Source organism: Pelodiscus sinensis, chromosome 11, assembly GCF_052426305.1.
Source record: "Pelodiscus sinensis isolate ZL-2025 chromosome 11, ASM5242630v1, whole genome shotgun sequence".
NCBI classification, from domain to species: Eukaryota; Metazoa; Chordata; order Testudines; family Trionychidae; genus Pelodiscus; species Pelodiscus sinensis.
In genome coordinates, this window is record NC_143062.1 from 2,768,027 (window position 1) to 2,792,196 (window position 24,170).

General features: G+C 44.9%; 1 protein-coding gene across 1 annotated transcript in view; it reads left to right on the forward strand.

Moving 5' to 3' along the window:
* The first annotated feature begins 5,248 nt into the window (after positions 1-5,248).
* Positions 5,249-24,170, forward strand: part of NUP210 (nucleoporin 210) — a 104,447-nt gene continuing 85,525 nt past the window's right edge. The window contains exons 1-5 of the mRNA XM_075939667.2: positions 5,249-5,555; positions 12,590-12,726; positions 13,589-13,720; positions 19,752-19,848; positions 21,958-22,108. Of these exons, the coding sequence (XP_075795782.2) occupies positions 5,404-5,555; positions 12,590-12,726; positions 13,589-13,720; positions 19,752-19,848; positions 21,958-22,108 (669 nt within the window). The 5' untranslated portion in view covers positions 5,249-5,403. The remainder of the gene's footprint in view (positions 5,556-12,589; positions 12,727-13,588; positions 13,721-19,751; positions 19,849-21,957; positions 22,109-24,170) is intronic.

Here is a 24,170-nt window from a genome sequence, read left to right on the forward strand (position 1 = left end):
AACTGATGCCAGTTCTGACTTACATACAGATTCAACTTAAGAACCCCAGGCATCCCCAAGTCAGCTGCTGCTGAAACTGACCGCCAGTTCTGACTTACATACAGAATCAACTTAAGAACCCCAAGCGTCCCCAAGTCAGCTGCTGCTGAAACTGATCAGCAGCTGATTCCAGGAAGCCCGGGGCACAGCAACTCTGCCTCGGGCTTCCTGTAGTCAGCGCTGGTCAGTTTCAGCAGCAGCTGACTTGGGGACACCTGGGGCAGAGCAGCTGGGGTGCTGCTGGGTTGCTTCAGTAGCGCCGCTCCTCAGCGCTACTGGACCAACCCAGCAGCACCCCATCTGCTCTGCCACAGGCGTCCTAATTCAGCCGCTGCTGAAACTGACCAGCAGCGGCTGAATCAGGACGCCTGGGGCAGAGCAGCTGGGGTGCTGCCGGGTTGGTCCAGTAGCGCCCAGAGCGGCGCTACTGGACCAACTGGCAGCGCCCCAGCTGCTGTACCACAGGCATCCAGAGAAAAGCCTAGTCTGCTGGGGTGGGGGGGCATACTAGCTGCACCCCCCCCCCCCAGCAGACCAGGAAGACGCGGGCGGCGGACTGAGACGCACCGTGGTCCCGCCGCCTGGGTCCTCCGCGGCTTTGCTCCCCGTCTCCCTGGTCTGCTGGAGACCAGCAGACCAGGGAGACGGGGAGCAAAGCCTCTGAGGACGCCAGCAGCGGGACAGCCGCGGGGTGTCTGGGCTGTCCCGCTGCCGGCTTCCCCGAGGCTTTGCAAAGCCGCGGAGGGGCTCGGGCAGCGGGGCAGACCAGGGAAACGCGGAGAAAGCCCCGGAGTACACGGGCGGCAGGACTGCGAGGTCCCGCAGTCCGTGTCCTCCGGGGCGAGCCCCACCCCAGCCAGGGCTTTGTCAAGCCCAGACTTAAAAACCTCTAGGGATGGAGATTCCACCCCCTCCCTAGGTAACCCATCCCAGTGCTTCACCTCCCTTCTAGTGAAATAGTTTTTCCTAATCTCCAACCTAGACCTCTCCCACTGTAACTTGAGACCATTGCTCCTTGTTCTGCCATCTGTCACTACTGAGAACAGCCTCTCTCCAGCCTCTTTGGAACCTCCCTTCAGGTAGTTGAAGGCTGCTCTCAAATCCCCCCTCACTTGATGATTACCTGTTCCGTTCATTCCCTTTGGGGCACCTGACACTCGTCACGGTCAGAAGACAGGACACTGGGCTAGATGGATCATTGGTGTGACCAGTATGGCCTTTCTTATACACAGACATTACCTGCTACACTGTTGCTCCTTATGTGCTGATTCAGAGAGATACACAACTGGCAAGTTATTTTGCCTTAAGGTTACCCTTATGATTTTGCACTAGAGTATACATTTGATGAAGCTGAGGTACATATTTGCTTTTGGATAACAACAGAAGGAAAAGCTTCCTGGAGTTCTTGCATAGAAGTGTCAACAGTGTATGCAACATTAAGTTTGAAAATGAAGATCTTTCCCTTTATTTACATACTTTTAAAGTTTTGGGTGGACATGGGGTGCCCTTTAGTCACGCTTAGCCGCGTGACTAAAGATAGAAATATGAAAAATAATCCTATATGTAATGTTTGGGCAGTAGGAACCGCATAAGGAATCAGGGTTTCTGGGATGCCTTTTTCAGAAAAATGTTTATCTAAATCAGTGTTTCCCAATTTTATTTGGCCATAGAACCCTTTTCAGCTTTTCAAGGAACCCCTAGGTTTGTCAAGCAAATAAAAGGAAAAAAGGGGAGGAGGGGGACCCACCAGTGCATGAAAATCACACCCCTTCCTTGAGGCCCCATCCTCTCTCTTCCCCTCCTCTCCATCACTTGCTGTCCCTAGCCCTTATACATTCTTACTGGGTTGAAACAGGAGGTGCAGGCTCTAGGGTGGGAATGAGGGATTTGGGTGTGGGAATTTGGATGCAGCAGAAGAGGATGCTGGCTTGGGGAGGGGGCTCCAGGCTGGGGAGTGTTGGGCTCAGGTGGAAGGTTGGGGTGCTGAGCAAGCCACAGGTTTGTGGACGAGAGGGTACAGGAGTTTGGGTTGGATATGTGAGGGGCTCAGGGCAAGGAAGTTTTGAGTATGATGGGCTCAGGACACAGATTTGTGATGTGTGGATGGTGCAGGAGTGTTGTGGCAGAAGACTGAGGATGTGGGGGTGCAGGAGTTTGGGGACAAGGGGTTCCAGTGTATGATAGGCTCAGATTTGGGGTCAGGTGGTGCAGAAGTGTTATGATACTGCAGTAAGATGGGGGTTTGGCCCCAATTGGGGGCTTGTTGGCCAGGCTTCATTTTGAAATAAATTATGTCAAACTCAAAAGTTTTTAGCATTGTCTTTATTTACGAGAGGGGCAGGGAACCTGTTTTGAGTCACGGGTCACTGACCCACAGAAAAGTCAGTTGGAGCCACACACGTGAGATGCAAAAAAAAAAAAAAAAACCAAAACAAAACAAAACCACCCCACCAAAACCCCAAGCCTCACTAATGTGGGCCCAACTATGCTGGTGGGGGTAGGGGACAGAGTACTCGTGGGGGGGTCTGGACAGGGGTAGGAGACAGAAGCAGCTGGGACCAGTACCTGGCAATCCTGTAACACCTCTGGGTTCTGGAAAGTGCGCGACCGCACTTCCCCTCCCCAAACAGCTCGTGTGCGTGCTGCCTCAATAGCAGGGGCTGTTGCACCCCAGCAACTTACTTCTGCGATGCTGTCCTGTGGAGGGAGGGGAAAGAAGGGTGCAAGGAGTCCCAGACAGAGAGTGTTGCCTGCACAGTTGGAGCTGCGCAGCCCAGGTCTCCTGACCTCCTGCCCTCCACCGTGCAGAAAGGCCACAGAACTAAGTTGCCGGGTGCCACAGCCCCAGCTGTTCAGGCAGCGCACGCCGGCTCCTTTGGGATGGGGAAGTGCTTCCTCCTTGCTGTGGGTCACATGGGGTCACCCCTTTCCGGCACCCCCCTAGCATGCCTGCCGGGAGCAACTGTTCCCTTTGCCCCTGCCTCGCTACGCCTCTGCGTCGCCAGGGTGGAATGGGAAACGAGAGTGTTAGTGTTAGCTACTTGGCTCTCTCTCTTTCAGAGGGGCGGGGGAGTGCCGGCTTCTCGTGGAACCCCTACTTTCGCTTCGTGGAACCCTAGGGGTCCGTGGAACACCAATTGGGAAACATTGCTCTAAATTAATACAATTATCTAATGGCTCGTATCTGGGCAGTGATCATTCTTCTTTTTCCAGATTCAAGTGCAAAGAGTTTCCTAAAGGTGATCATGAGTGCCCAAGGACGAATTCTATTAAACTGAAATGTGAATCTACACGGATGTGCAGACTAACATTGTGATAGATATGGTTAAATGTGAATAAATTCCTATGTCATATCTACTGTCCCTAAGTTTGCTGTGCCCATTTGCAAATTCTGGTTATTGGGGTTATTGGGGAGAGGAATTCTAATACTGGGAAAATATACCAATTGAATTTTTTTGTCTCAGACATTATTTTCAGCTGGAATTTATAGGGAAAATGGCCTGAGAGTATTTTTAAAGTTGAGACACCATGGTGAAAAGCATAGTATAAACAACCAAGACAAATAGAATGCTCATTTATAGTTTGCATGTGTAGTGTAATACTACAAATTATTGCAGATTATATTTAGTGAAAGGGCACCAGTGTCAGATGGAAGATGGGGCAGGAGAAATTGAGCTGCTTAGATACTGAACTTCAGTATCTAAGAGCAGGTTAGATAGGTACTTGTCAGGGATGATCTAGACCAGTCTATGAGTCTACTCAACTTTGGAAGCCCCAGGGGCCACAGTGATACAGCACACGCCAAGGGCTGCAACTTAAGTGTGGTTGCATGTACATGCAAATATATATGCAAATATATGCAAATAGATTCTTTCACACTGACGGGCAAGACTACATAACACGCAGGCCTAATTTAAGTCAGTTCTGCTGATATTAATAAAATGCAGTATTGACCCAATATCCACCCATATGACAGCACTTTCAGGGTGTGTTTACACTGCACCGTTATTCTGGAACAATGGCTGTTATTCCAGAAAAACAATACTAGAGTCCACACAGCAACTGCATTATTTCAAAAGAAAACTGAAATAAAGGAGAGCTTTTTCTGATGTTGGTAAACCTGGTTCCACAAGCAATACCTCCTCTTTCAAAAAAGCTCTTTCAGAAGAGGGTGTATATGGATGCTCCACTGCTGCTATGGCGAAATAGCTCCTCACCAGGGCCATTTTAAGTGATTCCTTTCCAGTGCCTTCTGGGGCTCTAAATCGCGATAGGGGAGCTTGCATCAGACTACTTTGGAGGCTTCCCTTAAGGGTGTGTCTAGACTACATGCCTCCTTCGACGGAGGCATGTAGATTAGCCAGATCAGAAGAGGGAAATGAAGCCGCGATTAAAATAATCGCAGCTTCATTTAAATTTAAATGGCTGCCCCGATCTGCCGATCAGCTGTTTGTCGGCAGATCGGGGCAGTCTGGACGCGATGCGCCGACAAAGAAGCCTTTCTTCATCGGCACAGGTAAACCTGGTTTCACGAGGCTTACCTGTGCCGATGAAGAAAGGCTTCTTTGTCGGCGCGTCGCGTCCAGACTGCCCCGATCTGCCGACAAACAGCTGATCGGCAGATCGGGGCAGCCATTTAAATTTAAATGAAGCCGCGATTATTTTAATCGCGGCTTCATTTCCCTCTTCCGATCTGGCTAATCTACATGCCTCCGTCGAAGGAGGCATGTAGTCTAGACACACCCTAAGTGTGGATGCTCTATTTCGAAATAAGCTATTTCAGAAGCTATTTTCTGGAACAGCTTTTTCTGAAATAAGCTTGCAGTGTAGACATGCCCTTAATGCGCAAGGGCCGTCCAGCCATTGAACTACTAAAAGCAGATCAACAGACCATTACCGTGACTGGCGATTGCGGAGCTGTGTTCCCAGTGGGCGCCATGTTCACAGGATGCCACTTGTGGCGGGGCCGCGTGTTGCGTAGCCCTGATGCTGTGAGGGCAGCGGGCAGGATCGAATGGCTTGAGGTCCCTTCCAGTTCTTGGAGGCTCCGCGCACTGTGGCACAATCCCTAGTGACCTGAATGCCACCAGGAAACCCGGGCTCCTCCTGCTCTCAGAGCACGTCCCTTCGGCTGCTGCCCAGGGCGTCTGGGCACCCAGGTGCGCTCTCCAGGGGCCCGCCCCCAGGCCAGCAGCCTCCCCGGCTGGAGCGGCGCCAGCAGCAGCCCTTGAAAGCGAAACGAAAACCGCGCGCGGCCGCCCGCCCAGCGGGACTTGCTGCGGCTCCGCCCGCCCGCCCCGTCCCCGGCCCCTCGACTAGCGGCGCGCGAGTCCCCATCGCTCCTGCAGCCCGCGGGCCGGGGGAATGGCCCCGCTCGCGGCCCGGGCGCTGCTGCTGCTGCTGCTGCTGCCCTGCTCGGCGGCCTCCAAGCTGAACATCCCCAAAGTGCTGCTGCCCTTCGCCCGCGGCGCCCGGATCAACTTCACCCTGGAGGCCAGCGAGGGCTGCTACCGCTGGTGAGTGCGCGCCGCGGGGGGCCGGGCCTCGTCCCTTTGTCTGCGGCCCCTGCAGCAGGGAGCGCGGCCAGGCCGCCGCCGGGAGCCCGGGCACACAGCCGGGGAGCTCGGGGCCCTGCCTCCGGCCGGGGCTAGGACGCGCGGGGGGAGCCCGGGGCGCGTGGGAAACCTCCGGCCCTTGCCGCCTCCTAGAGCCTCTGACACCCGCAAGGCAGCACGTGCGCTGGCGCCGGCCGCGCTGCTGAGAGGCCCCGGAGCAGGTGGGAGGGAGACGAGGGGCTGGCGGGGGCTGTGCTGGGGGTGAACTCCAGCGGTGTGACCGGCACTGGGTGCAGCAGCAAGTGAATGGGCGCCACAGCGGGGGGAGGGACGAATAGCTGAGAAAGGGAGTTGCTTGTCGGTATCCTCGGATGGGCCCCCTGGCATTCTCCCATGGAAAAAACAAAACGGTATACAGGCAAGGGCACAGCAATCTCTAGCCATTTTCTAGTGTATTTGAAGGTGTTCAGCAGTCTTTGGCTGTGATGGATCCCTAATTATAAAACACAATTTATATACAGATTTTAATTTGGTACTTTATCACTTAATAATGGGAATTCAGTATATACCTTGTCTAGCTCATCCCAGGAGTGCACTTATGATAGGTATTGTGGGAACACCAGCCATTCTCCCTCCCTATGACACTGGACATTCACCTGTAAAGAAATCTGAGAGGGAAAATCTGTAGGGGCATGATGCTACATTGTCTTTTAAAAAGTGTCCATTTTCAGCCATCTGCATGGAAACATTCTACTCCCGGTGCTGAATTCTTCCATCTCTGCACCAGAGCCTCATAGGAAGTTAGGAGTTTAAATAGAATTGTAGATCTAGATGCTAAATCCTGGGAAAGAAAAAAAACCAAAACACAAGAAAGCATTTTCATGTCTGGCTGGTGAGGATTTTTTTAAGTACAGAAACATATATGCTTACATCCTGCATGTGAGATGGCTTTGTACCTATCACCAATCCACATGTGGACATGGTAGTAAGGGAGGAAGGAGGCGAAATGCTTAATGTCAGCCCAAATACTGAGTCATACTGGTGGTGATTATAAGCAAATGCCAGAAGCAAACCATGAGCTGTAACAGCTAACCTCTTTCTCAGTCCCTACATCCAAAAATGTAAAAATTAGTCAATATCCTACTGTCATGGCTGATTTAGACAATATGCTAAGTATGTAGTCTTAGGAGAGGCTGGATCAAAGAGGAACATTGGTTCAGATTGTTCTAAAAGGTAAAAGATGCTCAAGTGTGAATAATTGTACTGTTGTCAGCGTAAGGATGCAGAATATAATCAAACACTGCATCTTCTTGCTGACTCCACCCCAGTCAAATGTGGAGTAGAGCAACACAGAGGTTAGCTGATAGGTTAGGCATGTGGGACTGCTTGCTGGAGTAAAGGTACACATACATTCAAGAGTTTGCAAATTCAGAGCTATAATGCTTAGTAATGGTGCCAACATCTTCATGCTAAACAAACCTTTCCTGCATTTTAAGAAACACATCTGCGATTTGCAGTTGCATTGAATGTGAGGTGTCCAGATGAAGACATGTTGATGTCCATCTCTTCGTGATTATATCTGCACTGGTGCAACTTATATATTTGTAGCAGATTTTTGTTGTTAAGTTTGTGGTTGAAAATCATTAAAACTCATCTCAGCAGAATATATTTTGCTTTTGTATCAATTAACTTAAGTTGTCACTCAGGCTGTTGTCTATTTGCCTTGCTGTTAAATATTTCAGAGGCTGGTTATAAACTTCTAATATGGCGACTTGCAAGTGTGAGTTCCACCCCGCCTCTGGCCAGAACAGTAATCATAGTTGCATCAACATAAAAATCTAAGATTATTTTAATCTTAAACTGTGTGCATTGAAAAGAAAGAGGAAGCAAATTATTAGGTACAACAGTTAAAAAAAAATTGTCACTGATGCATCACAGTGCTGTTGAGTTTGCATAAGGAACAAATCTTCATTACTCCTAGTAAATATGTGAAAAATAAAAGTAAACATTCTTTCTCACTCATATATTTGACTAATTTATTGGAAAAAATAATAATAAACTTTCTTTGTGTCATCCATCCACTCAAGAATGTCAGTTTCTCTGTTCTGCATGATTAAAAGCTTGCTGTGGTAGTTACCATTAATAAGAGATGTGTGAGTCAGATATTGATCATAGTGGAACTCTTATAAGGTATGGCCTAATGGGCTGGATGCTAGACTGGACTAGGTGAAACTTGGGTCCTGTTCCCAGCTCTGCCACTGGCATTTTGGATATTCTTGAGTAAGTCATGTCACCATTCTGTACTTCTGACGAAGTGGGTCTTTGCCCGCGAAAGCTTATGCTCCTACACTTCAGTTAGTCTATAAGGTGCCACAGGACTCCTCGTCGCTTTTGCAGATTCAGACTAACACGGCTACCCCTCTGATTCTGTACTTCTGTTTCTCTAGCTAGAAAAGAGAGTTAATGTGATGCTGACCTCCATTTTATAAAGCACTTTGAGGTCTACTTGGAAGGAGAAAGGCCCAAGATTTGGCATCAGTTTAGACTTACTAAGGTGTGCCCTCAGTTTTGTTCTCTATTTGAGATAGAATTTAACATAGATTTATATTCTTCTTGCAAAGGAACAGGCAGGATGTGGGTGACAGTCTATGTGTATTCATAAAACCTTTTGGAGGAAATAGCAGCTCTCTGGGAGGGGCTTGAATGAATACGTTAAATTAGTTTAGTAAATCTGAAAATGCTTAGTATGTTGCATTGATTAATCTTTCTTTCCTGTTTCCCAACCACTTGCCAAAAAGCCACTCTCTAACTAATGAGTTAGGAGATCTAGTGTGGGGGCAGACTGTTGCATAGCTGCTTATTACAGGATTGAGATTGTGTAACATGGAGCAGCGCTACCAGATGGCAGAGGTAACATAGGGCTTTACTAGCATTTTCATCATTTCTACCCTGCAAAGATGAAACAAGCTGATAAGGGTGGCATCTGACTGTCTCTTCTTTCTAGAAGAGAAGAAACTTGCGTCTGCAAGAAGTGCACTCTACATTGTCACTAGGTGATGGGAAATGGATCTCTTCGGGGGTGGTGAGGGGCTGTGAGATGTCTTGTCTAGTTACTATTTTCTCCTGCTTGTAAAGTTCCCTGGGATTTTTCTTTCTGAACTTTCAGATCTCCTGCATCAGGAGGACTTTGCTTCAGACATGTGAGTTCTGCACGTGGATTCCTCCAGAGCTCATTATAGTTTTTGGAAATGGAACATGGGGGAGAGGACATAATGCATTCTGCTTCCCTCCCTTGCTTATAATGATGACAAGCTTTACTTCTATAGCAGCAGTTCCCAACCTCTGGGCCATGGCTGTGGACCTCTGGCTGCCAGACTCTGGGGGCTGGGGCTGGGATACACTGCCCAGCACCTCCCCTCCCACAGCAGCTATTGTGAGAGGCATGTCCTGCCCTGCCTCTTAGCCAACCAGCCCCAGGCACTTCCCGGAAGTGGGAGAGTGCTTTGTTGTGTGGCGGAAGGGCTGCGTGGAGCCTGGCACAGCAGCCTTAGAACAGCCACAAACTGGGTAGCAGCACTCAGCTGCTGGCTAGGAGGCAGCGCAGGGCTAGGTGAGGGAGAGTGAGGCTAATGCTGGGGGGCTCGAAGAGGTGGGGGGTACCTGGGCGTCGGGGGTGGCGAGCTGGCCACTGGGGGGGTTCTGGGAGCTAGGGCTTTTGATGGATTGATAATACTTTATTTGCATATTCGTTATTTGCATAATGAGCATGCAAATATGCAAATAAAATGTTAATGGTCCTCAAAAGTTTGTGAATGGGTTTGCCGGTCTCTGGTATAAAAAAGGTTGGGAACCACTGTTCTATAGCGCTTCCTGACTAATTGTACCTTCCTGAGTGGCGTACTTTGCATTTGTCCTTATTAAACTTCGTTCTATTTACCTCAGACCATTTCTCTAGTTTGTCAAGATCATTTTGAATTATGACCCTATCCTCCAACACACCTCCAACCCCTCTCAGCTTGGTATCATCTACAAACTTAATAATCATACTCTCTATGCCATCATCTAAATCCTTGATGAAGATATTGAACAGAACCGGCCCCAAAACAGACCTCTGCAGAACCACACTTGTTATGCCCTTCTGTTAATAACCACTCTCTGAGAACGGTCATCCAGCCAGTTATGTACCTACCTTGTAGCCCCATCTAGGTTGCATTTCCCCAGTTTATTGATAAGAAGGTCATGCAAGACTGTATCAAATGTCTTATAAAAATCTAGGTATATATCACGTCCACCGCTTATCCCTTATCCACAAGGCTTGATATTTTATCAAAGAAAGCTATCAGATTGGTTTGACATGATTTGTTCTTGACAAATCCATGCTGGCTGTTCCCTATCACCTTATTATCTTCCAGATGTTTGCAGATTAATTCCTTAATTTCTTGCTCCATTATCTTTCCTGGCACAGAAGTTAAACTGACTGGTCTGTAGATCCCTGGGTTGTTTTTATTTCCCTTTTTATAGATGGGCACTAGATCTGCCCTTTTCCAGTCTTCTGGAATCTCCCCTGACTGCCATGATTTTTCAACGTTGATAGTTAAAGGCTCAGATACCTCCTCTTATCAACTCCTTGAGTATTCTAGGATGCATTTTGTCAAGGCCTGGTGACTTGAAGACATCTAAGTTCTCTAAGTAACTAAGAGTGATTTTTCTAGGTAGCTAAGAGTATGAAAACTACAAGTTCAGGTTGAACCCCCTGACCAGTCCTGAATGAGGGAATTTGCCAGACCATGAGAGGTTCCCTGCCACCTGCTCCTCAGCCTGCTGCCTTTCCTTGCTGCTGTTTGCGCTTGGCCTGCTTTCAGTCCTGGCCGGCCCATCCCCAATTCCCCTGGTGTGTGGCCCTCGCTCCGCTACTGGGGCTCTACTGCCAGGGCTTCAGCCCTAGCAGGGTTTATAGCTGCCACCCCTCCTGCCACTGGGGTGTTCCGCTGGGAGTCCCTGTTCCAGGAAGATTTCGTGTTCTCCTGGACTGTTGGGAGGTGGCCCTCCGTGACCCCTTCTTCCTACCCCGGGGCGGGAGAGGGCGGGGGGGCACGCTGGGCTGCACTGCCCTCTTGCTCTAGCCCGTGGGAGGGACGTCCGTGGGACGAGGGAAGCCAGTGCTTTTTGCCCGACATTCTTCTGCCCTGGGCGTACCTAATTCGGTCCTGACCCTTCTGGTCTCACACTCCACGTGCCATCTATAAACCCCAGGGATTACAGTTCGCCCTGAGCGTCCCTTAAGTGCTCCCCTTTCCAGTCTGACATCCTCCTGGGCGGCTGGGTGATCGGTAAGTTTTTTGCTGCTAAGAACTGCGCAGCTCGGTTCAGTTCGGGTTGGTACTCTGCCCAATGCTTGCTTAGGGTGGGGTAGGGGGACCCAGGCCCACCCTCTTCTCCGGGTCCCAGCCCAGGGCCCTGTGGGTCTAGAGGTCGAACCCTTTAAGGGGGAGGGGGAGGGGGAGCATTCCTTGCCGCAACCCACCAACCACTCGGGCTAACGTGTGCCCTGGGCCTCTTCCTACCACGCCTGCACTCACCCTTGTGCACTTGGGTCAAGGGTGTTGTTCTCGGGGACACCGACCACTTCGCCTGCCGAGGAGTCGTCGGACTGTCCGGCCACCGCTTGTTGCTCTTCCCCCTGCTGCGATGACCAGTCTCCTGCCCAGGGGGGTGCGGCTCGCTCAGCTCTCTACCCCGTGGGGCGGGGGGAGCTTCCCCAAGCACCCGTGTGCTCCTGGGCTCCGGGTGGACTTCCGCCCCTTTTGCCTGCCACGCCACCGGTGTTGAAAACGCCCAGCGTCTGGCATGACCTTGCGCTGCAAGGGTGTGGGGGTGGAGTTAGGCGGCCATGGCTCCCCGCCGCGGTGCCTGACCGGTGGCGAGGCATCTGCACTCTGTAACACGGACCATGGATGTTTCTGGACCAGAGAGTCCTGGTTTTGGGAGGTCCAACCTGGTCTGCAAAATGTAATATGGTGGTAATGTGACTATAATGGATATGGATTAATCAAAAAAGGAAGGGGCTATTTTTCCATTTAGACCCTTGCAACATTTAAGAAAATAAACATTTGGGCCGCAGTGCTGCTGTAAATTCTGTGTGGACCCAGGGGCAAGATCATGCAGAACTCACTACAGGATTGGGGTCTTACTTGTTGAAGAAACACAATTTTGAGCAAAAATGGAATTGGTCCATTGTATAATGGTTCAAACTGCTTCAAAGATTTAAATGGCACCAAATATTACACAGGCTTCTAAACCTGAACTGTATTGCATACACTAACTAGACACACTATCACATTTGAATTTCTTAATTAGAAAAATGTTATATAACACTTTTACTATTAATTGGCCTCGGCCATAGCAAATCTATAGATAGTTGTTACAGTTCTGTAACTGCAAAAAAACCCGAGTCATCATTCATACCTTTGCCATGGAAGATGCCAATTATGATTGCAAGTGATGAAAAGCATTTATTTTGTGACTGTAATTGATAGACTTAATCTTAGGTTGCACATCAATATTCTGTTTGCATTTTATCTTACTGACTCTGCTTCTAGCTAAGTTAATAAAGGTGAGGGCTTTTTTTGGCTTAGTAAATGCATAGGAATTTTTTTAAAGGAAAATGACTAGTGTAAGCTGGCATTCTTGTGTTGCAGTGAGGTGTGTAGGCGTGAATTGATAGAAGCAGTAGGCTTAGGACCTGTTCTCCCCTCTTTCTCCCCTCCCCCCAAATGCAGACAGTCCTCACCTTTGGTTGAAATCCATGGTAGATGAGGGTACTCTGCACTTGTAAAGGTCAATCCTGTAGTTTGTAATATGAAGCAAAGATTTTACTTACAGTAATGTTGGAGGTGGTTTAGAGAAAAAGGTTACTGTTGCTTTCAAATAAGAGTCTATACATTTTCCCTGATAGATGGCTTGCATTCTAGTAATTTAGAATGTTGTTCTTGTAGGTCTTCGACAAGGCCAGAGGTTGCCAGCATAGAACCTGCAGATCAAGATGAACGCCAGTGTTCACAAAAAGCTGTTGTCCAAGCACGTTCAACGCAGCCAACGCGTCTGACAAGTATCATTTTAGCTGAAGATATATGTAAGTTTTCAGCACTTCTTTAAAGTCACATTTCATTGTGTGGGCTACAAATTGTACAACTCTGCAGGATTATGAGCCCTAAGACATCTTTAAGGGACACACCATACACACAAAATGTGTACAAAATGTGCACTTTATATATAAGCTAATAGCTAGAAAAGACCACACAAATCCTGTTCTGCAGGAGTCTCAAGTCAGTGTGGGCAACGCTTCTGAGTCCTTCACAGGTAGGTATGTTTGAAACCTTCCCAAATGTGGGGATTCCTAAAAGAGAATGTTTCAATTTGAATTTTACATAATTCAGTTTCAGATATTTGGGATTGGAAAATTGGAGTTTACTTCCATGCCTACATGAATGCACTATATTGTCTGCTTTTTAGAAAGAAAGATGCAAAGTAGATGAGTTAATAGATGAATTATTTGTAGTGTAATCATAGCATAATAAATTGGCTATATTGTTTTGCATCCTGGACGAATGTAGGATGTTTTTATGAAGGATACCTGTAAGGGGAGGAAGGTTTCCCACCTCTGTCAATTATGTTCAGGGGGTTGCCATTGTGAACCAGTAACATTATATAAAAATTGTCTTGGGGGAGAGAAAGCAAATTTTTTTCACTGACAGTTTGGTGGGCCCTGTAAATTTTATAAAAATACTTTTATTTTGAGCTTAAAATGAAGACCTACTTCTCATGTCTTCACGACCTTGTATTTTTCAGTAGCATTCAGGATTCCATCCCCTGACTGGCAGAGCTTTTTGCTGCTCCTAGTTTAGATCTGCTAGCTGGTTACAATGTGCTTCATCTTATTTGCTTAGTAGTTTTTATTGTGATCATGCAAAAATGTTTTCCATTGTTTCTTCAAGTGACTGGTCAAGTGCTTCGTTGTGATGCTATAATTGACATAATTCATGGTATCCAAATTGTGTCCACAACAAGAGAACTTTATCTTGAAGATTCACCGCTGAAGCTGAAAATTCAGGCCTTGGATTCGGAAGGTGAGAAACTTACTATTAAGATGGAAAAGTTTTAGCGAAGTCCTTTATTTGTGTAAGGTATTGTGCTCAGACTTTTCATAGGATAGGACAGGACCGGATGTTGTAGTCCAACCAAGATAGTGTGTAGGGGATAGGGATGTGATGTGATAGTCTAAATGGTTAACCAATGAGCTTCCGTTTAACTGTTAAACTTTACGATTACATGCAGACTCCTCCCCTCACCTCTGTGCTGCTGCCTCTGTATCAGAGGCAGCAGCATGGGGAGGGAGAGGATACAGGAGGGAGCCGGTGCTTGAAGGGAGCCAGCTTTTAAGCTGGCCCCTCGTGAACACTGGCTCCTGCAGAGCTGCCTGTCTCCTCCTCCTCTGATACAGATGTAGCAGCACACAGTGGGGAGGGGGAATAGGCAGCTCCATGTGTAAACATGTTTACTAAAACTAATTCCTTTTAACCTTCCTAGTAGAGGTAATGTCTTGTTGGCGTACAGGTACTAATCTATTGTAAGATCTGTGGTTAAGTGTAAGAGGAGCAACCAACAAATCCCAGACATCCAAATAGGTCTGTTAGACACTGTTTCATATCTGACAATTCCTGTTAAAGTTTTTCTAGGTTGCCCAGGAGTCACATTTAATTTTGATGGCATTTTCAGGTATCAGAATCCCAAATAAGAGTAAACGCTCCAACTTCAGAGCAAGGGGGTGAGAGAAACTAATATCAGGAAGTAATAATATTTGCACTGTTGAAATATCACATCAATATTAGTCTGGTCAGGGATGTTTGGAAGTTTGAAGCAGTAGTGATACACAGGGCTCGCCTTGCTGACTGGCGATCTGCGCATGCGCAGATCGTTCTGCGCGTGTGCAGATTGCCCGAATCTGGCTCTTCCGGGTTGCATTCTACTCGCCACACGCGAGTAGATGGCATTATATGTTGAGCCCTGGTGATACAAGTCTGTCAACTACACTATACATTCTATAGGATTTTGCTAACCTGAGACAGAGGACGCATTTTTAAGGCAAACCTGTAAAAAGATACTTTATTTAAGGCCAAACAAGTTTAGCGAACCTTTTGTTCACACATCTGTCCCTGTTCAAGTCACCAACTGTTGGCTTTCATAGCCCTCAATCTAATATAATTTAAATGCTTATAATTGGTTCCACCCCCATAGAGTCTGACTCACAAGAGACAGTGGGAAACTTGTCAGTGACTTTAGTGGGCGATAGATTGGATCCATCATATCAAAGACGAAACCTCTGCTTACCATAGCATATGTAGTAATCTGACTGCCTTCAGGGACTTCAGAACTTGATTCAGCAGCTAAATTCTATATTCTATATATTCTATATATTCTGTTTTTTAAACTACTCAGTGAATTAAAGAGGCCTTGTGACTTGTATCCGTAGAAGATTCATGTTTATAGTTTGGATAAACCACATATGTCTGTTTATAAGTAATAAAATTCAGGCTCTGTATTGTAAAATATCAATTGGTAGAACAGTGAAACTGACTGTATTTGTAATTCTGGAACCCTGGCGTGGTGTTTTTTTTAGACTTTCAAACAATCAGCTGTCAAATTTTTATGGGAGTACTCCAAATTAAAGTTTGAACAGAAGCTATGGTTTAAAACCCACAAAAAATAGTATAATTTAAATTGCTGGAACAAGATGTTCACTAAGAGCTTAAGCTTAAACTTTTTCAAGCTTAAATTAATGGAAACAATGATTGCTCAGCAGTTTTGGCAATCACTTTTTTGTAAGCTACTGTCTTTAGAAACTCAACTTTAAGAATTTTGCTCTAGACTTTAAAACTGCTATGGTCTTCTCTTACAATACTTTCTAGACATTCATCTCCTTTTGTACACATTGTTCCTCTCCTAACAGGTGGTCAAGTGTTGGAACAAGAGCACAGTTATTTAAGACAGTTTCTTTATATTTCAGAGGTGCTCTTTTATAATTTAAGAAAACTGAATAAATGAGCGGAGACAGTAAATTATTCATTCTTCTGCATATAAGCAAAAATGAAGGAAAAAATAAGCTTGTAATCTGTGAACAGTTGAATACAGCAAAGGGCCTGTAGCTAACTTTTACTTTGGACTTCTACATTTGTACAGGACTATATATGGCAGATTTTGTAATAACTTTATTATTTTACACTTTAGGGGATTAACATATGTTGCAGTGGCATTGGAAAATTGCTTCTTGTAATGACTTATCTCCTACATATACTTTTCATCACTTTATCTGCAGGTGAAGTCCCTAACTTGCTGTGTGTTTATTCTCTATGGCAAACTTAACTACAAAAATTCAGGTCAGGAGTATTTTGAAAAGAGTAGAAGATTTGAAATTAAATTTTATTTAAAACACCTTGTTGTTTATCACCAAGCTGAGGAACATTGAGAAACTTCCTATTGCAGTTTCCTATTTCTGAAGGATCTCAGTACCATCTGACAAGATAATAGATGCATAGTCCATTGAAAAGATAATTCTTTTTTATGTTGAAGTTATATGTTGTTTTGTGGCATAATCTGGGAACAGGGAAAATCCAGCCATATCATAGTTAAGTATACTAAAGAAGTGGTACGAATGTGGGTGTAGAATCACTGTCATAGAACTGTTAGTAAGAGCAGGATGGTGATAATACCAATGTATCTAAAATGACTTTTTAAACTGCTGTGCAAGCTTGTTTGATCAGAATGTTCTTGAAGTAAACTTTGTATAAAGATTAACGGAGGCTAATCAAGTCATAGTAGGACTGATGTGCTTTGTATTCCTAACAGGAAGGATGAAATTTAATATATCATGCCAATTTTTTAAAATTAAAGTAGGTTAAATCCTGCTAACAACTCAAGTCCAAATGGAGTTTTGCCATTGACTCCAGAGAGTCTAGGATAGGACTTTCTTGCGTTTATTTACCTGAGATAACTCATGTGCTTCAGAGGACCTGCCCTTTTTCTTCCAACAGACAAGTCTTGTGCATCTACTTCCTGTTTGCTGTGGCACTGTTCAGACACAACCTCTTTGCACCTCTACAGTGTGCTTTTCTCTCCTTGCCTTGTTGGCATCTTTAGTTTGAGCAAGAATGAGAGGAGACTAAAGCTAAAACATCTGTTACATGAAAAGCTAACTTAACTCTGTGTCTTAAATAATCCTCAAGCACTTTGGAATATGCAGGCCCTGTAACAGACTGAGTTAAAGCAAAGCATTTTAAAATGGGAAAAATAGAAGAGTGCTCTTTTAATTATCACAATCTTGTTCATGCAGGATACAAAGCTACTTGTATCTGTGTAGTAAAGACATCTGTGTACTTGTATTACCACTGTTACCACATTCCTGTGGTTTAGATGATGACATACGTTTTTAGCCATAGGAAGCAGGCAGTGAAATTGCAGCAATCATTATAATTTGTCAATGATAGTATAATTAGGAAGGAAAAGAGAGAATATAAATGAAAATAAATGATTATTAATAATAAAAATACTAGCACAATATAAGGCTTCAGCCCTGTACCCATAAATGTTAATGGGCATTTAGTAATTGATTCTAGTGGGAGCAGTAGCTCCCCCAAAGACTGAGATCTTTCTAAAAGACCTTTCAGATTCAGCATGTGACAATTATCTGGCTTCAGTGTTGATTCCATTTATAATGCTGTAATATCTGTCGTTTCCAATGTCGCAGTGACTCAGAGGTAGGCCAGAAAAGGGTGAATAACTTCTTAGTGAAGAATATTGCCTGTATTATAGGTGAATGCATTTCAGGCTTTAAAAAGCCAAACTGAATATATATGGAAAATGTATTTCATTGAAGTACGGATCCCAGAGTCCCAAAAGGGTGCCTCTGAAACATGTGCATCTAAGTGCTGGATTATGCACTTGGATATCTAAGTTGTTTGAAAGGTGTGTAAAATTGCATGTGGGCTGGTAATTCCTTATTGATGATATAGACTTTAAGGTCAGAAGGGACCATTATGATCATCTAGTCTGACCCCCCTGCACAATGCAGGCCACAGAATCTCACCCACCCACTCCTAGAATAGTCCTCTCACCTATATCTCAGATCAAATGATCATTTAAAGACCCCAAGATGCAGAGAATCCTCCAGCAAGTGATCCATGCCCCATGCTACAGAGGAAGGAGAAAAACCTCCAGGGCCTCATAATATGTCTGAAGTGTCTCATGTATGTCGCTTGTTTCCAATAGAATGTGGAATATATGGTGCTTAGGAAATATACCTGTGACATACTCATGCTCTATAAGAGATTTGCCTTTGACTCGAAGGGCAGTAGATTCTAGCCTTCTGCAAATAGCCGAGGTGAAATACTTAACACTCTTCTTTTTTTGCCAAACCACAGGATTGTTCCAAAACTTGTATAACTGTCCTGATGTACCACTAGTGAGTAGGGATGTTAGGAAGTGAGTAAATAGCTAATCTTGAAGTCGATAAAATTTCTATCAACTACATGATTAGTTAATAAGGGGGAGAGCCTCCAGGAGTTACCCCCTGCTGCTGCTCTGTAGCTTAAATGTAGTAAGAGGCAGGCATGTGGGCAGTCCAGCTCCTACTACATTTAAACTGCAGAGCTGCAGCAGGGGTAGCTCCCAGACTTGTTCAAGCTGTGTCTGAGCTGGGCTTGCTCAGTCCTGGGACTGAGCCAGGTCCAGCAGCCACTGTCTGTGGGCGGAGGGTCCCAGTGGGGAGCTGGCACCCCCTGAGGTCAGGGGCTACTCCACGGGATGCAGAGCACCCTCGGCCCACAGTGATCCTGGGTGCACTGTGGGCAGAGGCTGCTTCATGGCAACCTCCCTTGGCGTCCCCGCCTCCCCCCCACCCCGGCTGCTGCCTCTGACAGAGACATTAGTGTGGGGTGAGGGAGGTGGCACCATGCAGACAGTGCTGGGGGGAACCGGCTTTTAACCTGGCTCCCTGCAGCACCAGCTCCTGCTCCCCTCCTCCTGCTGCCTCAGTGTGAGTAGTTGAGTAGTACGACTACTCGCATACATCCCTACTAGGGAGTCAGCAATACTTTGGCTTAGATTCTCTTAGCACCTGCGGTGCAAAGATGCTTATAATTTTAAGTGTCACACATGCACTTGGGGAGTGGAATCCATCCTACATGTGAAAGCGAGTTTGAGATAGACTGCTGAAAATATAACAATATAATTTAACAAAGGTACCTCATATCCACTTGCCCCAAAGATGGTAGGAATTTTGCTGCTTGTTTCAGTGGAATCAGTAATAGACTTGTTGCCACAACTAATTATTGTAATAACCTATACTGAAGATTGCATGTGTCCTATTGGTATCCACATAGTCATGGAATCGAATCGTAGTTTAGGTGGCTCTTGTTTTGAAGGACGAAGGACATGATGTGCTTATTGCAGCAGTATCTTCTTAAAAATTAAGCCAATTTAATTCTCTTTTCTCCAGAGCAGATAGGATGGTATACTTAATGTGACCAGAAAATGCAAATTTGTAGTTGAGCAGTGAGGGTCTGTGATAAATAAAGTGGAACAACTGCATTCATAGCGCAGCTGTTCATGGTCACTACAGTTTAGTGGGGCTGTTGTTTGCACATGGCATCTTACGCTATAGAGCATGTTCTGGCAACTTCCATTCTCCAGGTGGCTTGTAACATCCAGGATAAAATGTCACCAACTAATGAGTGGAAGCAGCCCCCGAATTAGATGGATGCATCAATCTATTCCAGTGTTGAACTTTTGGGTTGTCAAACCTTTGCGGCTGCACGGAAATGGTCCAAATGACAAGTGATTGCCACAACCGACCATTTGGCTAAGCACTGAAGAAGATCCAAAGCTGCATATCAAACTATAAACAACTCTATTCTGTTCTGAGTCTCCAAACCTCCCAGTTATCTGGCTTAAAAAATCAACCTCCATTTTAACTTGATTGAAGAATTATCTTATTTGAATGATGTGTGCCCGTGTAAGATGCTCTTGCTTGATATTGTTCCAAACAGCAGAAAGACTTCATTGTCATTTTGAATTTTGTTACCTAATTATTCATTTGATTTGTAGGAAACACTTTTAGCACATTGGCAGGGTTAGCCTTTGACTGGACGATAGTAAAAGATACTGAGTCTGATGGCTTCTTGGATTCCCACAATGCCCTCCGGTAAGCCCTATTTACATTATTGTCATAGGTCCTGGGTTTAATCATTTTCTTAAAATGAGGCATGAACCATGTACTTTGCTGAATCTGGGTCAGTAAACTGAAGTGATAATATCTGAAGTATTGCATAGTCTCCTTGTTTTAGATTTCTAACTACAACAAATTCTGATCCACAGTTTGGAGCACTTCCACATCCATTTAAAATTCTCAGTAATAAAAATACAGTTAATGAAGTTCAGAAGCTGCCCATACAGCTCACAACCACCTATACAACTTAATGATAGCCTCAACTCTTCCAGAGCTGATCTCTCCCCCAAACAAATGGGGGAAAACAATGAGGTATTAGAACTAAGAACATAAGAACAGCCATAATGGGTCAGACCACAGCCCAGTATCCTGTCTGCCAACAGTGGCCAATGCCAGATTCCCCAGACAGAGTGAACACGATGGGTAATCACACACGATTCCTCTCCTGTCATCTGTTTCCAGACAAACAGAGACTAGGGACACACATCTTGGTTAATAGCCATCGATGGACCTAACCTCCATGAATCTGTCTAGCTCTTTTTTGAACCCTGTTAAAGTTCTAGCCTTCCCATCATTCTCTGGCAAGGAGTTCCACAGGTTGACTCTGTGCTGAGTGAAAGAAAAATTTCCTTTTATTTGTTTTAAACCTGCTAGCTATTAATTTTATGTTGTGACCCCTTAATACTTACATTATGGGGACAAGTAAATAATTTTTTTTCCTTTTTCACTTTTTCCACACCAGTCATGGTTTTATAGACCTCTATCATATCCCCTCTTAGTCTCCTCTTTTCTAAGCTGAAAAGTTTTTTCCAATGCCAATAAATCTTTGTGCTGTGATTCTTATGTAACCATGGTGGGGGGCGGCTGTGGAGTTCAAAGGTTACCCTCTCATTTGGAAGGCAGGGCTACAGTCCATTCAGTACTTGGACTCTTGGCTGAAACTGCTAACAAGGTGACTGAAGTGTGGTTGTGGTGTTGTTGACTCTCGACGCTGTTTGCAAGGAGCTTGACTGAGAAACAAATTTTCGTTTTACAAAGGATTTAATGAGGTTTTTGAAGCTTTCCAAGCAGGACATTTACCATTCTAATGGAAGCTGTAGTAGATTTAGCCTTACGCCACTTAGAAAATCCCAAACTCTCTTTGTTGCTTGACATTTGCGATCTGTAGGAGCCCTGCACATCACACTGGGACCTATGGCCCCATCAAAGAGTAAGGAGGATCTGGCTCAAGTGCTGCACTCTAAAAGAAACTGCCATTCAAAGGTCTTAAAGTGTTTCACAACTTCTTAATGAATTAAGCTTTGTAACACTTCTGGAAGGTAGGGAAATACTATTATCCCTGTTTAATAGACGGGGAAACTCAGACGCAGCTACGGTAAGTTCTTGCCAAACCTCGTACTGAGAATTCTCCTGGCTTCCTCTGTTTGTCCAACAACAGTCTTCCCCTCACTTACAGCTTTCACCTCATCCCCATACTGTGCAGCCCAGTACAGCAGTCTGGGATCTGACCTTGTGTGTGAAGACCGATGCAAAAAAGCATTACATACTTTCAAATCCTCTGTCACTGGGCTGCATTCCCTATTCAGTAAAGCGATAGAGATGCAGCTGTGTTAGTCTGGTCTAGCTGACACAAAAGACAGGAGTATTCAGCAGTCCTAAAGACTAACAAGATGGTTTATTAGGTGATGTGTCTGGCCCACGAAAGCTCATCACCTAATAAACCATCTTGTTAGTCTTTAAAGTGCTGCGTAGTCCTGTCTTTTCTATTCAGTAAAGGTCTCATTCCTTCCCTGACCACCTTCTTGATGCTAACATACCAGTAGAGACCCTTCTTCTTATTCTTCACATCTCTAGCTAGTTGCAACTCAAGTTGTGCTTTTGGGCTTGCTGATTAGACCTTTGCATGCAATATTTCGAGCAATATTTTTATACTCCTCCCTAGTTATCTGCTCAAGTTTCCACTTCTTGTAAGCTTTCCTTTTTTGTGTTTAAATTCTAGAAGCAGACAATTCTATAGTTCTGGCTTGGGTTAGCATACATTATTCAGGACTCTTGTCTTATAAAGTTGTTCTATTCATTTTGCAGTATACTCAAATTTTTAGAATCTACTTATATACCACCTTCCTATATATCTGAGATGGAAAAAGTTGCCAAACAAGGGGACACTGTTCTGGTGTCTGGAATGAAAACAGGAAGTTCCAAATTAAAGGCAAGAATACAAGAATCTGTCTATAAGGTAAGACATTGACTTGGTTCATTTATTATTTATTTTTCATGGCAGAACCTCCCTGGAACTGCATTGGTTTTCTCTCCCATGTGACCATATACTACACTCCATCATCTCTTCCTTTATCAGCTATTGTAGCACTGCCCTTCTTTCCCAGTGGGTAGATTATATGGCTTTCCTTGAGGTGGTTGCCAATACTATTCCATTGATTTCTTTTGCCCAGCGCTCAGGGTGAGTAATGCAGTTATCCTCTTTAATGAGCACTCAAGATGATATGGGTCCCAAAGCTAGTTTCTAAATCTGACTCTGTGACATGATGGTGTAAATTTCTTGTTTGTACAGTATGTTGTTTTACAAAGGAGTGCACTTTAAGGTCATGATTTCTTTTCCTTCTCCTAGATTGTTAGCCCTGCAAGGCAGTCAAGACAGAGGCTGCCTTTCACTCTGTTAATATGGAGCCTAGTGGGACTCTACTTCTCATTGGAATCTCTAATCACTGTTATAATACAAATACTTAATAATAATATGAACTTATTGTGGTAATGTGCAAGCCAGAAATAGGACTGCTGACTATTGAAATCCCAGATTGTGCAAGTCTTCCAGTTATAAAAATAGTTTTTCACTTGTAAACTGTGACTTCTGCTGGAAGTTGAAAATGACTATTGAAAAAAATGGCATCTTGGGATTCCAAGTTTATTTGGTTTCAATCAGCACATAATGACTTTTGGATGTTTGCACAGTGCTTTATCATCATCCATTTTAAAATAAATGCTGCTGTTATTAATGTTTGTTTATTCATGTTCTTGGACAACATTTGCCCAATTCTGGTCTCCATTTAATGCTGTAACTCAACAGGGCCCTGATCCAGCAAGATACCTTATCATGTGCATCTTTAAGCATTCAAGTTGTCAGCCTGACTTAAGTGGGACCTTGCATGCTTGAAGTGACACACATGCTTAGGTACCTTGCTGAATTGGAGCCTTGATAAATAGAAGCATTCCCATGTTTCAGAGGATAGCTGTGTTTATCTGTTTCAGCAAAACCAATGAGGGACCTGTGACACCTAAGACTAACAAATTTATTTAGGCATAAGCTTTTGTGGGCTGGAGCCCACAGACTTCATGCATCTGATAAAGTGGGCTCCAGCCCACGAAAGCTTGGGCTTCATAGGCCCAAGTAATTTGTTAGTCTTAGGTGCCACAGGGCTCTTCTTTGCCATTGCTCAGTGATTATCAGTAGGATTCTAACAAGTTCACAGCCATGAAAAACGCATCACGGCCCATGAGAGTCCCAGGTTATTGTTGGGGGGGGGGGGGGAGGGTCACAGTATTGCTGCCCTTACTTCTGTGCTGTCTTCAGAGCTGGCTGGCCGGAGACTCGTGGCTGCTGGACACCCAGCTATGAAGGCAGTGCTGCCATCAGCCGAAGTGAAAGTAACAATATTGCAACTGTCCTTGTGACTCTCTCAACTCCTCTTTTGGGCCAGGACCCCCTACAATTACAACACTGTGACATTTCAGATTTAAATAGCTGAAATCATGACCATTTATAGTTTTTAAAATCCCATAAGTATGAAATTGATGAAAATGGGCCGTTGTTTGGAAGGGCCCTAATTACCAGCGTTTGTTGTGGGACAAGGTTTTAGCCCTTGTGCTCCTTGTCTCTCCCCCCCCCCCAAAAAAACCCCCCAAAAAACCCTGAATATTTATATTGATTTTTTTTCCCTGTGGTGCCCATTGTGTTGAATTGAGACTGCCTCCTCAACTTCCTCTAGAATATGAATCCTTATTTTTTAATGAATTCCGCCTCATTAGATTCCAGTCTTGGAAAGCAGTGAGATCAAATGCCAGTATATAAGTGTGTTAAACTATCACATTGGCCTTTTTCCCAGCTGTCCTATAGATTTATGCTGTTCGTTTCTTTGTCACCTACAGTAACTGTGTTTTTCATTTTAACCCTAGTAATGAAATTGGCCTTTCTGTTAGTACAATCTATTTAACAGACATTTATCTGTTTTTAAATAGGTTATTTCCTACAGGAATGTTTTGCATTTCATTACTATTTTAAACTT